At 48.9% G+C, this 13,125-nt stretch overlaps 1 protein-coding gene across 1 annotated transcript in view; it reads right to left on the minus strand.

Moving 5' to 3' along the window:
* Positions 1 to 13,125, minus strand: part of FBXO10 (F-box protein 10) — a 52,594-nt gene that overhangs the window by 6,597 nt on the left and 32,872 nt on the right. The window contains exons 5-9 of the mRNA XM_064579184.1: positions 10,489 to 10,638; positions 8,091 to 8,227; positions 3,929 to 3,999; positions 2,001 to 2,153; positions 744 to 1,013 (exon numbers count right to left, since the gene is read on the minus strand). Of these exons, the coding sequence (XP_064435254.1) occupies positions 744 to 1,013; positions 2,001 to 2,153; positions 3,929 to 3,999; positions 8,091 to 8,227; positions 10,489 to 10,638 (781 nt within the window). The remainder of the gene's footprint in view (positions 1 to 743; positions 1,014 to 2,000; positions 2,154 to 3,928; positions 4,000 to 8,090; positions 8,228 to 10,488; positions 10,639 to 13,125) is intronic.

The following is a 13,125-nucleotide window of genomic DNA, read 5'->3' on the forward strand; positions in this document are numbered from 1 at the left end:
CTTGTGGATTTAAAACACACTTATTCTTTGTATAAGAAAGAAAAATTGCCAATTAAACCATGACATGCCATCAACTGCAAATGCGTGTCCTTAGATGTTAAAATGTGGACAATGTGTCTCAGAATGGATTAGGAATGTGTATGCCGGGGGTGCCTGGGCGGCTCAGATGGTTAGGCCCCTGCCTTCGGCTCAGGTTGTGATCCCAGGGTCCTGGGATCGAGTCCCACATCCGGCTCCCTGCTCAGCAGAGAGCTTGCTTCTCGCTCTGCACCTCCCCCTGCTCATGCTCTATCAAATGAATAATAATAATAAAAAAAAAATGTGTATGACAGGTGTGGGATTTGGTGGGGCAGGGGTGCCGACAGGAGTGGGGTTCGGCTCCTTGCCTCACGTTCATAGCCTATCAGAGTTGATGAAACAGCCAGAGAAACAGATCCCGTCCCAGGCCCTGTAAGTGCCAGTGGGGTGAGAAGGTAAGGACGGAGGGCACAGTCACAGTGGGCTCTGAACTTCAAGTTGTTTGGGATGTGTGGATGGGGAAAGGGAATTTCAGGCAAGAGAAACAGCATGAGCTAGGCGGGGCTGAGGGGCAGGACAGAACGGATTTAAGTTCAGGGAAGATGATGTCCAGAGGTCTGGGGTATCGGGTGTGTGGCCAAAAGAAGTGGCCAACAAAGTGAGAAGGGTGCCTCCCAAGGCAGGCAGTGTGAGCACGGAAGGCTCTGGAGCAGGGAGACACTCACCTCCATTGTGATTAATACTGTTAGACTCAACAAGAGCTATGGTGACGGGCCGACGCAATGGGTCGTCGTCCTTTTCCAGTTCGGTCTCCCAAAGGATGGCATCTCCGTCCTCGCTGAAGTTCTCCTGGGCCCCATGACCTCCAGGGAACTCCCCAGAACCGTCCTTCTGGCTAAACACTGCCACTCCGTACAGGCCATTGTAGCTGACATGGTTGCTGGTGACGTGAGGCAGGCTGGACGACATCATCCACACACCACAGCCCTTATTAGCTGGGACAGGGAAAGGAGCTGTCATGGACACTGAGCAGTGGGTGAGGCAGCACCCAGTGTCTCCCCAGGAGGGGAAGCAAAGATGGAACTGGCCTGGGAGACAGAGGCCCTGGTGTGCTAACGGCCTCGGACAAGTCCTTTATGGCTGGAGGCTTCTCCTCCGTACAAGAGGGATACCAGTCAGGTCAGTCTCACAACCAGGATCATTCCATAGGGTGTAAAAGTGCTCTGAGAACTGTGAAGGTCACACTTCCAGGTCGGAAGCACACAAGCCCAGAGGGACAGCACTAAGGGGTCCTCAGAGTTCATCCAGCCCAACCCCGTCCTGCAGAGAGATGGAAGTGGCCTCCGTCTGAGTCCCAGCCCTACTACTTCCTAGCTATGTGACCTTGAGCGGGTTACTGAACTTCTCTGTGTCTCAGTTTTCTCATCTTTAAAATGGGGTCAATAACCATATCTACCTCAGAAGGCAGTCATGAAGATGGGATAAAGCATATAAAGCACCTACAAAGAACACGTTAGCTGCTATTATTATTATTATTATTAGAGATGCAGTCCAGAGAGTAAGGCTTTGCTCAAAGTCACAGCAGGAGTGAGAACAGTTTCCTTTCTAGGGCTACCCTAGTTCTCCCATTAGATTTCTAGTTCTTTGGATCAGAAGAAAGGGTAAGAGTTAGATACCCACGTGTCAGAGCCTGAATGGCCCTGTCCTTACACAACTCCCGCCTTCTGCTATTTTAAATGGGGATGAAGCTCTCTGCTTTGCTGACCCTGTGGGTTACAAGGGGACTTAGGAAACGCTTCTGTATTCAGAGAGGGGCCGTGTGTCTGTGGCCTGAGACTGATGCTGTTCTTCAGGGCGCCTTTGAGGCCCAGGGACAGGCAGTGACTTTCTCAGGACCCACCAGCTAGAGATGGAACCTGGGCTTCCTGCCTCCCTGGTGGGGCTAGATCCCAGACCCCTTCCCCCAGGAACATGCGCCTCACCATAGATGGTGTTTCCTTCTATCAGTCCTTTGCCTTCATCCCCCACGACCACACCGTCTGAGTAGCCAAAGCAGATAAGGTTGCTCCTGAGGACCGGGACGCCTCCACGGCGGATGTCTACACCTCCCCACTGATTTTCACGGATGACGTTTTCTATGGAGAGGCAGAAGAGAGGGTCAAGACCCAAGGGCCACCCACACTGGCCATGAGGACTGGGACACCTGAGAGAAAGGACCCTCTGGACCAGGACACCCAGGCTACACCCTGTCAGCAGTCAGCATCCCAAATCTTGCCTGGTGTTTGACTTTTCAGGGACCTGAGTGCTGTTGGCTTTCCTCAAGGGCAAGGTTTGTATCTATCTTGTGCTCTCTCATATCTCTAGGATCCATTGTATCCAGTGGCCTTCAGGACCAATGACTAAGAATGAACTGCTTTAGAGTCCCTGGACCAAGGCCAGGTAGGGTTGCCTGTCCTGGGGGCTGTTTCTGGGAGGGCTGAGGCAGAATCCAGCCATTTCCCCCACCCGCCTGGGGAGGCACAAGCTGGTCCCTGTCAGCCTCAGCTCTGGACTGACCACAGCCTTCCTCTCCCCATCCATCCCTCTCTGGGAATGGAACGAAGAGTCCTAAGGGGGGTTTGTGCTGGGACCTTGATGCCCCCGGCACCATGGCCAGGCAGACTCTCAGGCTCTTGGGACTGGAGTGCAGTGGCCCAGGGGACCCTGTGTGACTGGTCCCTTCCTGCCCCTGTGACCACATCCCACCCCTTGCCCCCCTTCACCATACCCAGTCACGTGAGCGATCTCCCTGCTCCCCAGGCATGCCGATGGTGTTCCACATGCAGCCCTGCAGGGAATTCTGGTTCTCTTCCGAGGCTTTGTCCTGTCACTCAGGTCTGGCTTACATGTCACCTTCTCAGAAAGGCCTGCCCTGACCACACAATCTTAAATACCCACACAGTCCCTCTATAACCTTATTTTAATATAATAAATTATATTATGTACAGTTTACATATTTTATATTTATATATATCAAGTACATATATATTTATGTAAGTAAAGTTAATATATAATTATTTAATCTCTAGAGCACGTATCACCCAGATACATTTCTTTCATGTGTATGTGCGTGTGTGTGTGCTTTTGCTTGTTTTCCCCTCCTAAAATGTCAGTTCCCGACAGCAGGAACCCAAGGGCAGCTGTTTCACACATCTGTTTTGCATGCCGTATCCCCAGCTCCTGCATACAGTGTGTGCTCAATAAATGTCTGATGAATGAAGGAGAGCTGGTTCAGTCACAGGGACTCACTGGGCCAATCTCTTATGTCCCAGGTATGGCTGTGCTCTGTGCTGAGGCCACACTCAGGTAGCACGTAGACTTGGTTCTGGCCTTAGAGAACTTGCTGCCTTACAGTAGAGGAGACTGCCCTTACACAGATCACTAAGAAAACAAGATGTCCTAGAGCGTGCCCGCTGGGTACTGTGAGTGTCTGAGTGCACAGTGGGAGGTCAGGGCAGGCTTCCCTGAGGAAGGGACATTTAGGCTGAGACCTGAAGGATGGGCAGGAGCTGGCCAGGCAGGGGGGAAATGGGGATACATTTCCAGAGCGGGCACAAGCCCATACAAAAGACAAGAGGAGGGATTCGGTCTGTGTGCCATAAATGTTTCTGACAGTGTTATGTGAGCCATCCAGGGAGCTCCTGTAAGCAGCAAGTCTGACAAAGAGCAGACAGACACTCCCTCCTTCTCAGGCCCTCCTTGTGACAAGCAGGGCCAGTGCATGGGGCCGGAGTCCCAGAGTGCTGGCCTACTATTCAGAGGAGGAGGCCAGTCTGTCAAGGTGAAGGACTGGCAGGGGGCAAGGCCAGGGACGTTGGCTTGGCTGCTGGTTGCTCAGTTGGCCATGGCCCTAGGCAGTTCCCACTCCTACCTGTGATGAGGCCTTTGCCGTTCTCATTCACTGCTATGCCGGCTGCACGACCCTTGAAAATGTGGTTCCCACTAAAATGGAAGGAGAAGAAGAGAGTGAGACCAGACCGATGTGTCAAATCCAATGCCTGCGCAAGGTGACTCTTTTCTTTTGTAACCTTCCCCAGATGACTCAAGTCCACAGAGGCATAAAGCATTTTCTGAAGTCCTAGAAGCCAGGCATTTAAAAATTGTCAGTTATCCCAGAGACAACTTGATCCAGAACTAAACCTACAACTATGCCACACGAGCACGATGATATTCATGTTTCCGTGGCCTCTCTTAACTATCGCTCACATACAAACACCGTTTGAAACGCAGGTCATCGTGGTGCACAGATGACAAGTCTTGGCAGTGTCAAGAATTCCTAGGACTGTGTTAAACTTATTTGGGCATGATTTGTGTCCAAAGCCTGAATCAGATTCTCTGCCTATAAAGAGCCTGCTATCTTCTGTTTTCTGTTAACGTGATCACCTACCCACTGAATGACAACATAAAATAATGGTATGCCTTAAAAGAAGAAAAGCAGATTTTTAAAAAGGGGGTTTTAAGAATACTGGACAATGTGGGGGGAAAAAAAAGAATATCAATGTGTAACCAACATGAAACCTCATGGGCTGGGTTAGCCACATAAGGAAGATACAGGAAAACCCACTCCTCCGCAACAGCTGTCACTGCCATGGAAAGGCCTTGCGAATGAAAAACCTGAGCATGCTGAAAGACATGCATTGCTTTCCAGTCTCTGCAACTTGGTTTCCTGCCTGTTAAAACAAGGCCAGTCACACCTGGATGTTAGCACAACTGGGTTATCCCTGGAGGACACATGTGCTGTTTGTTATTTTTACTAACAGGAATGCTGTGACCTCCTTTCTTCCTGGAAGGGCACCTGCCTCCTGTGTTAGGAGGCAACCCTCCTAATTCCCATCATGTGGCTGAGGGATTTAGGTCCAAATATTCATCTGGCTCTTCAGAGCCTAACACAGGGCCTGGCACCCCACAGAACTTCACTGAATAGGATTTGGCTAAATTTTCCATTTCTTAGGGTAGGTTCCAAATGGTTTATGTCCTTGGAGGAAAAAACCCAGCAAATTATGTTGATGCTGGGGAAGCGAAATGTCAACTGCACCTACACCATGGATTTGGGTTGAACAAGTGAAATCCTTTGTTAAAAACATCCCTATCTCTGCCCTTAGATTTGACGAGTGTGCTTTGATCTGGTTACAATTCTATCAGCAGATGGTTCCTGTGGGTTTTTAGAATTCATGGTCAGAGACAGTCCCTGGGCTAGGGCACGCCTCGTCCGTGGATCTGTGGGCTTTGCCAGAGCAGCAAATGTACAGCTGGCGTGTTTTCAATATGAATCTACTTACCTCCAGGAAGAACCCGTGGCCACTTGGAGAAACATGTATGTGTTTGTACACAGGGAGGGCAAATCAAAGATAAAAGAGGTATCAGAAAACATTTAGGAAAAGGGGACAGATGATTGTTCCAAAAACCAAGGGTGGGATGTTTACTTCGGATGAGCCCTTCTGAGCCCTGTGCTTCCTTACAGCCAAAGCAAAAAGGGAAACACAAAAGGTTATAAAACTCTCCCTGGCAAAGAAAACTGCGGTGGTTTGCCTCATCTAGCCACTTCAGGGACCTCAAAATTGATGCTGTACCTTCCCCCAGATCCCTACCTTCCATCACAAGGAAACATAAAGGAAAAAAGCACAATGTATCCTCTCAAAGAGATTCTGTTGTTGTTTTTTTAAAAAGCTTTTAAGTAATCTCTACACCCAGTGTGGGTCTGGAACTCACAGCCCCGAGATCAAGAGTCACACACTCCACCAACTGAGCCAGCCAGGCGCCCCTCAAAGAGGGTTCTGTTTTAAAAACCAAGACACCAATCTGACTGTAACAGTCCTTGCTCAAAACTCAACTGTTACCCGCACCCACAAGGTCAAGTCCAACTTCCCAGATTGATGAATGGCTGCTGTAACAAATCACCAAAAACACACTGCCTTCAAGCAACACAGATTTCTGACCTTCTTGTTTAGGAGGTCAGAAATCCAAAATGGGTCCTACAGGGCTAAATCAAGGTGTCAGCAGACGTGTGTTCCTCCTGGAAGGTCTGGGGGAATCCATTTCTTGTCTTTTCCAGCTTCTTGAGGCCCCCCAGATTTCTTGGCCTCTGGCCTCATCACTCTGATCTCTGCTTCTGGTGTCACATTTCCTCCTCTCAACTCATTCTCCTGCTTCCCTCTAAGGATCCTTAGGATTACACTGGGCCCACCTGGATAATCCATGATAATCTCCCCATTTCAAGATTCTTGACGAACACATCTGCAATGTCTCTTTTACCACGTAAGAGCACATGTTCACAGGCTCCAAGGATTAGGAAATGGATGTATTTGGAGAATCATTATTCTACATATCCCACTCGATACCTGAGGTTCTGTGTTCCAGCCGCAACCTGCTTTGTAGGCTGATTTACTCAACCCCCTGGGCATCTCGTGACAGACACATTTGTTACCATCTTTCCAGGACACACCCTGAATTTCACTGCCGCTGGGCCCAGAATACCATCTCCCCGGCCACAAAATCCTACTTACCCTTTAGGCACAACTCCATGTCAGCTCCCCCCATGCCCTTCCCTGACTCGCTCAGCTGGAATCGTGGCTGGCTCCTTTGGCACTTACACGAAGGCCTATTGAGAAGCACTCGTTTTTTGTTTTGTTTTGTTTTTTAAGATTTATTTATTTATTTTAGAGAGCGAGAATGAGAGAGAGAGTACATGAGAGGGGGTGGGGCTAGAGGGAGAAGTAGGCTCCTCGCCGAGCAGGGAGCCCGATGCGGGACTCGATCCAGGGACTCCAGGATCATGACCTGAGCCGAAGGCAGTCGCTTAACCAACTGAGCCACCCAGGCGCCTGAGAAGCACTCGTTTTGGTGAGTCTTCACTCAGGGTTATTTGTGTGTCTGTCTCCAGCATGAGACTGTAAATTCTATGGAGCAGAGACTGTTCTTACACACTTTTTATATCACTGACCCCTTACATAGAGAGTAAACACTCAAATGTGTGTTAAAGGAAAAACACACATACAAACACATACTCTTCAATAATGCAAAAGATGGAAAAAGAGCTCTGGGACCACAAACTGTTTTCAGTAAGCTGCCTGTAACAGTGAAAAATAGATGCCTAACAGTAATAGGACTGGTTCAAAAAATAATGGAATATCAAAACAACAGAATGTTCTGAAACTTTCCAAAACTGACAAAAGCCATGAAACAACACGGAAGAGTGCATATGGAATAATCAAGGGGAAAAAACACTTCAGAATATATTTGCTGCACATCTCTGCCAGTTATTTTCCTGAAGCAAGACCTAACAACTCATGTCAGATGTGTTCTCAAGCCACAGTGGACTGTTAGCTAAGCCCTGAATCAGGTGCTCTGCTGCCTGTGCTCATGTGGTTTCCTTTAGTAGGAATGTCCACTCCCCATCTCCGTGACAGCCCACTTCCTACCCATATTTCAGAGTCCAACTCTCACGCCCCCTTGAAAATTAGGTCTTCGCACATCCCCTTAATAAATGATTCCCTTGATGGCGTCTGTCAGTCTGCTGTGTATGAGAGCTGGGATGGCAGCTCCCAGTGCCCGCAGTGCCCCTGCTCCTCGCATCTACAGTTCGCTCCGCTGATCGGTCACGGCATGCTTTTGTGCTGAGGCCAGATCTTAACAGAGCATCCTAGGTAGCCACTTTCAACCGAACAGACCTGTCGGGTGAGTTGAAACCTTTATGCCATCTCTATCTTAGAGTTATTTCTGGTCACACATGTCCTCCATGCTAGAGTAAGCTCCGGCGGGGGGGGTGCCCCTCTTTACCACCCTTATCAGAGGCGCTCACTAATGGCTGCTGAGAAGAATGGCTACACCGTGAACTGGAAGGGAATGCAAACAAAAGTGCTTGTGTTACTACGGTGGGATCAGGGTGGAGTCTGGTCTTTGCTTGTTTTGCTATACAGCTGTGTTAGTAAACAAAAATGTTTTCAAATGGAGGAAAGCCAGGAAGTAGGAAAGAGAGAGATCACAGAGGTTCGAAGGGACCACGGGTGAGGATGGTCTGAGTACAGCATACATACCTCACGACTGGATTTCCATGGTACAGGATATAAATGCCAGCCTCCTTATTTGAAAAGATTTGATTGTTCCGGATGATGCCTTTCCCATTGCCAAGGACGACAATGCCAGAACGAAGGCCATGGTGGATCTGGTTACACTGCAAGGGAACATGAGACAGCACAGAAGACAGATCAGACCAGCCAGCAAGAAGCAGAGTGCTCAACTGCCGTCCCACAGCAGGGCCAGGGTGAACACAGTGGAGAAAACAACGCCACTGAAGACCCTTAGCTAGCATAAGACAAAATGAATGGACCACGCTGCTGCCCCGCCACACACATGCAGAGCTGTAAGGGAGAATCCAGAGAGAGGAGCCTTCGCCACCCAGCCTCTTGCCTCCACCTGCAAAGTACGCCACTGAAAACTGCTGAGCCTCCAGAGCTCCCCCCACCCCCCATTCATCTGGCCAGGCCACACCACCCTGGAGCCAGGGAGCCCACCTCTCCGGGAAGGGCAGCCCCCACTATATGACAATGTTGGCCACGTGCAGTCCCAAGCGGGCACCTTCAAGGAAGGGGGAGAGCCATCTGGCTCCTATTCCTCACTTCCCATTCAGGGAGGGCCTGTGGAAAGGTGTGGCTCTGGGGAGCCTGGTGGTTCCATGGGGCACGAGAGCACAGAGGGTGTGCACGCTACAAAGACCCTTAGATTTATTTCGAGTATCTCTTTGTATGAATGGGGAAGCAGGCCCAGGGTCACACAGTGTGGGGCAGAGCCAGATCTGAAGCTTAGTTTCCTGGTTACCTGCTTTTGCACAGTGACAACATTTTTAGATCATAATAAATGATAATAAAATTCTTTCACTCTGTTAATTTACAGCCTAAATACATTCCTGTACTTAAGCCAGGAAGTTAGCGGTTTCTCTTTCAAAACGATTTAACAAAAACAAAGTTCTAGCTTGCTTGAAAATGTGCCACACTGTAAGCTTTCCTATTCTTACTCACTTTCCAGATTTTCTCCTGAAGGATTTGGCAGACTCAACCGGGCAACCACTGCCTAACAGAAATCGCTCACAGGTTAAAAAGCTCGGCGAGAGAAGCGTAAGCAGTGGCATTTCCATCCCCCACACCCTTTCGGGAAGCCAGGGCAGAAACATGACGCCCCCTCCTCCTCCCCCTGCCAAACTGGCCTGTCCCCTCTGCCCTGGGAAGGCAAACTCCTCTCATCTCTCTGGCAACAGTGGCGATAACTTCCTCAGCCGAGGCTGTGCGTCAGATGCCAGCTGCCTGGCAGAGACACAGTGAGGGGAGGGGTTGAAAGAGGACACTGGTCAGGCATGTCTTTTTAAACAGAGTTAGGGACTGCCCTCCATCTGCATTTTGCGAGGGCAGTCTAATATAATGGGTCAAGAACATCAACCCTGAGTCAGACTGCCTGTCAGCTCTGTCATGAGTTGTATGATTTGGGGCAACATCCTTAGTCTCTTTGTGCCTCAGTATCCTCATCTGTAAAATGGGGATAAACAATAATTCTACCACACAGGGCTGTGAAAAGATTAAACCATAAATAAGTAAATATATACAAAGTGCTCAGAACAGTATGTGGCATACAATAAGCACTATGTATAAGGGTGGATATTACTTTTTCAAGTCCATAAGAAGTCTGACACATCTCCTACTTCCTAGGAAATGTGTCTCTCAGGGAAGCCCAGAGTAGGAAAAGGGGCTGTTCTCTCATATCACTGGTCCCATATTCTACCATCTCAAGTGGCTTTCTCATTGGTGTAAAATCAAACTCACATGACTTCACAATATCCATGAAACAATCTTCAGAACTCAATATCCTAAATGTCCTTTTTATTGTGAAGAATGATCTAACTTGGTGCTTTATTTTTGATCCAGGTGTCTTGTAGGGCAGATATAGCTTTATTTTTATCAAACTCAAAACCAACCAGAGCCTATCAGGGCTGAGGAAGTGCTCTGTGAAATTTCCCTGTCTATCCAGTCCTATTTCTTACTGACAAGGAGACTGGAGGGAGGTGATCTATTCAAAGCCACTCCCAATACATGAAGAAAGAGGGAGGCACAGAGTCATAAGGACACACAGAGAAAAGGGAAGGAACCACTTGCAAGCAGGAAGCAATACAAATTCAAGGTAATGGGGCGTCTGGGTGGCTCAGTCAGTTAAGTGTCTGCCTTTGGCTCAGGTCATGATCCCTGCCAGAGTCCCGGCATCTCGAGCCCCGCATCCAGCTCCCTGCTCAGTGGGGAGTCTTCTTCTCCCTCTGACCCTCCCCCTTCTTGTGCTTGCTCTCAAAGTCTTTAAAAATAAACAAACTCAAGATGGCAACATTTACTTAAATAATCTCAGAAAAGGCTTGAGAACCAAGAGCCACCTAAAAGAGCATGAAGACAGAAGTACCAGAATGAGTGGGTTGGACTTTTTCCGGATGTCTACGCCGGCCTCCGCATTGTGGTAAATGTTGTTGCCAGCGATCAAGCCTCCGCCCTCCAAGCGAAGAAAGATGCCTGACGCTCTGCAACGGTGAATGTCATTCCTGAGCATGACAATCTAGGCAGAAAAGAGAAAGCCATTTGTTTTCTTGTCACGGGTTTTTTATAAAACCACTTGGGGAACACTTGAGTCCTTTTCTTACCATCTGCTCCCTCCATGCTATTCCGCCCACAGGCAAGGGCCGCCTCTTCCCACCTTGTGTACTCCCAGGAGCGGAGCAAGCTCTGAGCCCTGCTTGGCTTTGCCCCGCAGGCTCCTTACCAACCGCAGTGGTTTTTTTTTTTTTTTTTTTAATAAAACCCGGACTGAAGCTTGGCCCCGTGCCCCGTAGTCACAAATTGCGAGCAGAATAACTGGATGATGGGATGGAAGGGACCCTCAGAGAAGATGGGATTTGGTGGTCTTCAAACTCTATGTGGACTGGGGTCACATGAAGATCTCCCCAGGTTCCAAGCTACAATGAATGGAATCAAATTCCCACATGTGCCTTTGCTAAAATTCACCTGCCTGAGAAAGCACCTGAGAATAACCTCCTACCTTCTCTTTTACATTGTAAGACAAAGTCCTATTCTTGTCCATTCTGAATCTTTCTTGGGTGTATGGTCCAGGGGTGGAAAAACCCCTGGTACTCCAAACTACGGGACAATTAGAAGTATTGGTACAAGGAAGCCTCCTTTAAACAAGGTACCACAACCCAGCACACAGCTTATTTAAGGGGATGTATTGCCACTCACATTTTTCCCCCTATTTAATAAGCATATTAAAAATTCAGAATATATTTGTATTATTTTAAGCAACTTTGTATTAATAGTAAAATATATTACATTAGGATAAACGATATATTACACTAAAATAAAAGCCTGGGAGTGGTAAAGTAGAACAGAAGTACAGCTTCAAGGAGAAGTCTTCCGTTTAGGATAGAGAAAGTTGATAAGAGCATTCATTGCTCCCACACCTACAAGAACAGAATCAGATAATATGCAACAACACACACTTTCTTGAATGCATCAGAGAGCTGAGGTGGCAGGACAAGCAAGGAGCCTGAAATCCAAGGACAACAGGCACCTCCCAGGAGATGAGATGTGAGCCCGTGCCTGCCTGTGCAGATGCAGGTGCCCCATGAACTGGTAAGAACCCAGCTACAAGTTTTAGCGAACTGTTAAAGGCCAAGTGTGAACTAGCGTTGAGGGTGCGGAAACTCTGGGAGTAGGTGTTTCTGTTCCCTTTTCCACACGCCTCGCTAGGTGCTCCTGGGGAAAGACTGGGGACCGGACAAGAGACTGGGGACAGCCTCCCTCATGGCACAGGCATGGGGGAAAGGCAGTGCAGCCACTGTGGGAAAAGCACTGAGCCCCTCTCGGAGTTTTCTCCCCAGCGTTCCTGCTGAACAAGCCTGAAGCAGCTGGGAGAAGGGCAGCAAGCCCTGTCACTCTCAAGGAAGTGAAAGAAAAAACCCCACCTCGGGCTCCGATCATTAGAGTCCCCCTCATGCTGGGGGTGAGGCAGGACCTACTTCCAAGCCCACAGACACAGCACCTACCTAAGACTAAGGACAAACGTACACGAGAAACCCTACCACCAGCCAGAGCCACAAGTGAAAGCAGTCTACTGCTGGGAGGACAGGGAGCAGAGCAAAGCCTACTGGCAAACCAGCAGAAGGTAAAGAACATGAAGCCTATGGTAGGCGGAGGATAATAACAAAACCCAAACCAGCTCAATCCTCACTAGACTGACCCAAAACCTGGTCCTCTAAAGGTCTGGCAAAAGAAGAGGTATGCCCATCTCCACACATAAATGCAATTGACCTCAGTCTCTATACAAGGTACACAAAACAGCAAGATAAACACCAGTCTTCTTTGTGGAGCCCGAAGCAACTGGGCTCCTTCTGTCAGCCTTACTCCCCTGGGGATGTTCTAGAGGGCAGGGAGGGGTGGCTGCCCTCCGGCCACCGGATCAAGGCTTTGCTCGTGGGCATGGGACCAGCTCAGCAGTCCTGGCACCCCCGCCCACAGCTCCCTGCTTGTATGAATGCCACTCAGCACATAGTACCTGATGCTGGATACTCAGGAGATTCATGGATTTTTTTTTTAAGTCAAAAATCCTGAATATCAGTTTCTTAGGTTCCTTGCTAGAGACTCACTAGGAATTTATAGGCTGCACAATTCCTGCCAGAAGCCCCTGGAGGCAATTGTTTAAAAGGGCTACAAGTAAGGTTGTGTAACTTTTCACATAACTTTTCCTTTTCGATGACTCCCAGCTACCACCTGCTTCCAAGTCTGCCTGGCAGGGCACATCTCTCCCCAAAGCTCCAGACCCAGGTAACCAGACAGCATCTCTGATAGATGTTGGAAATGCCCCAAACTCAGCATCTGTCTCCACACTCTAACCTCCCATGTTCCTGCTGATGCCTCTGCCGCTCAGGCCAGAAGCCTCAGCCTCATGCCTTTGACTGCTCCCTCCTAAAGCCCTCCCTTCTACCTTTCCAGAATGCTCTGTCCCCTCCTCTCCATCTCTGGACCACAGTTTTCCACTGCCCCTCACTGG

Source organism: Mirounga angustirostris, unplaced genomic scaffold (genome assembly GCF_029215605.1).
Source record: "Mirounga angustirostris isolate CCGP_5_RB_7025 unplaced genomic scaffold, mMirAng1.0.hap1 SCAF_15, whole genome shotgun sequence".
Taxonomy (NCBI): Eukaryota; Metazoa; Chordata; class Mammalia; order Carnivora; family Phocidae; genus Mirounga; species Mirounga angustirostris.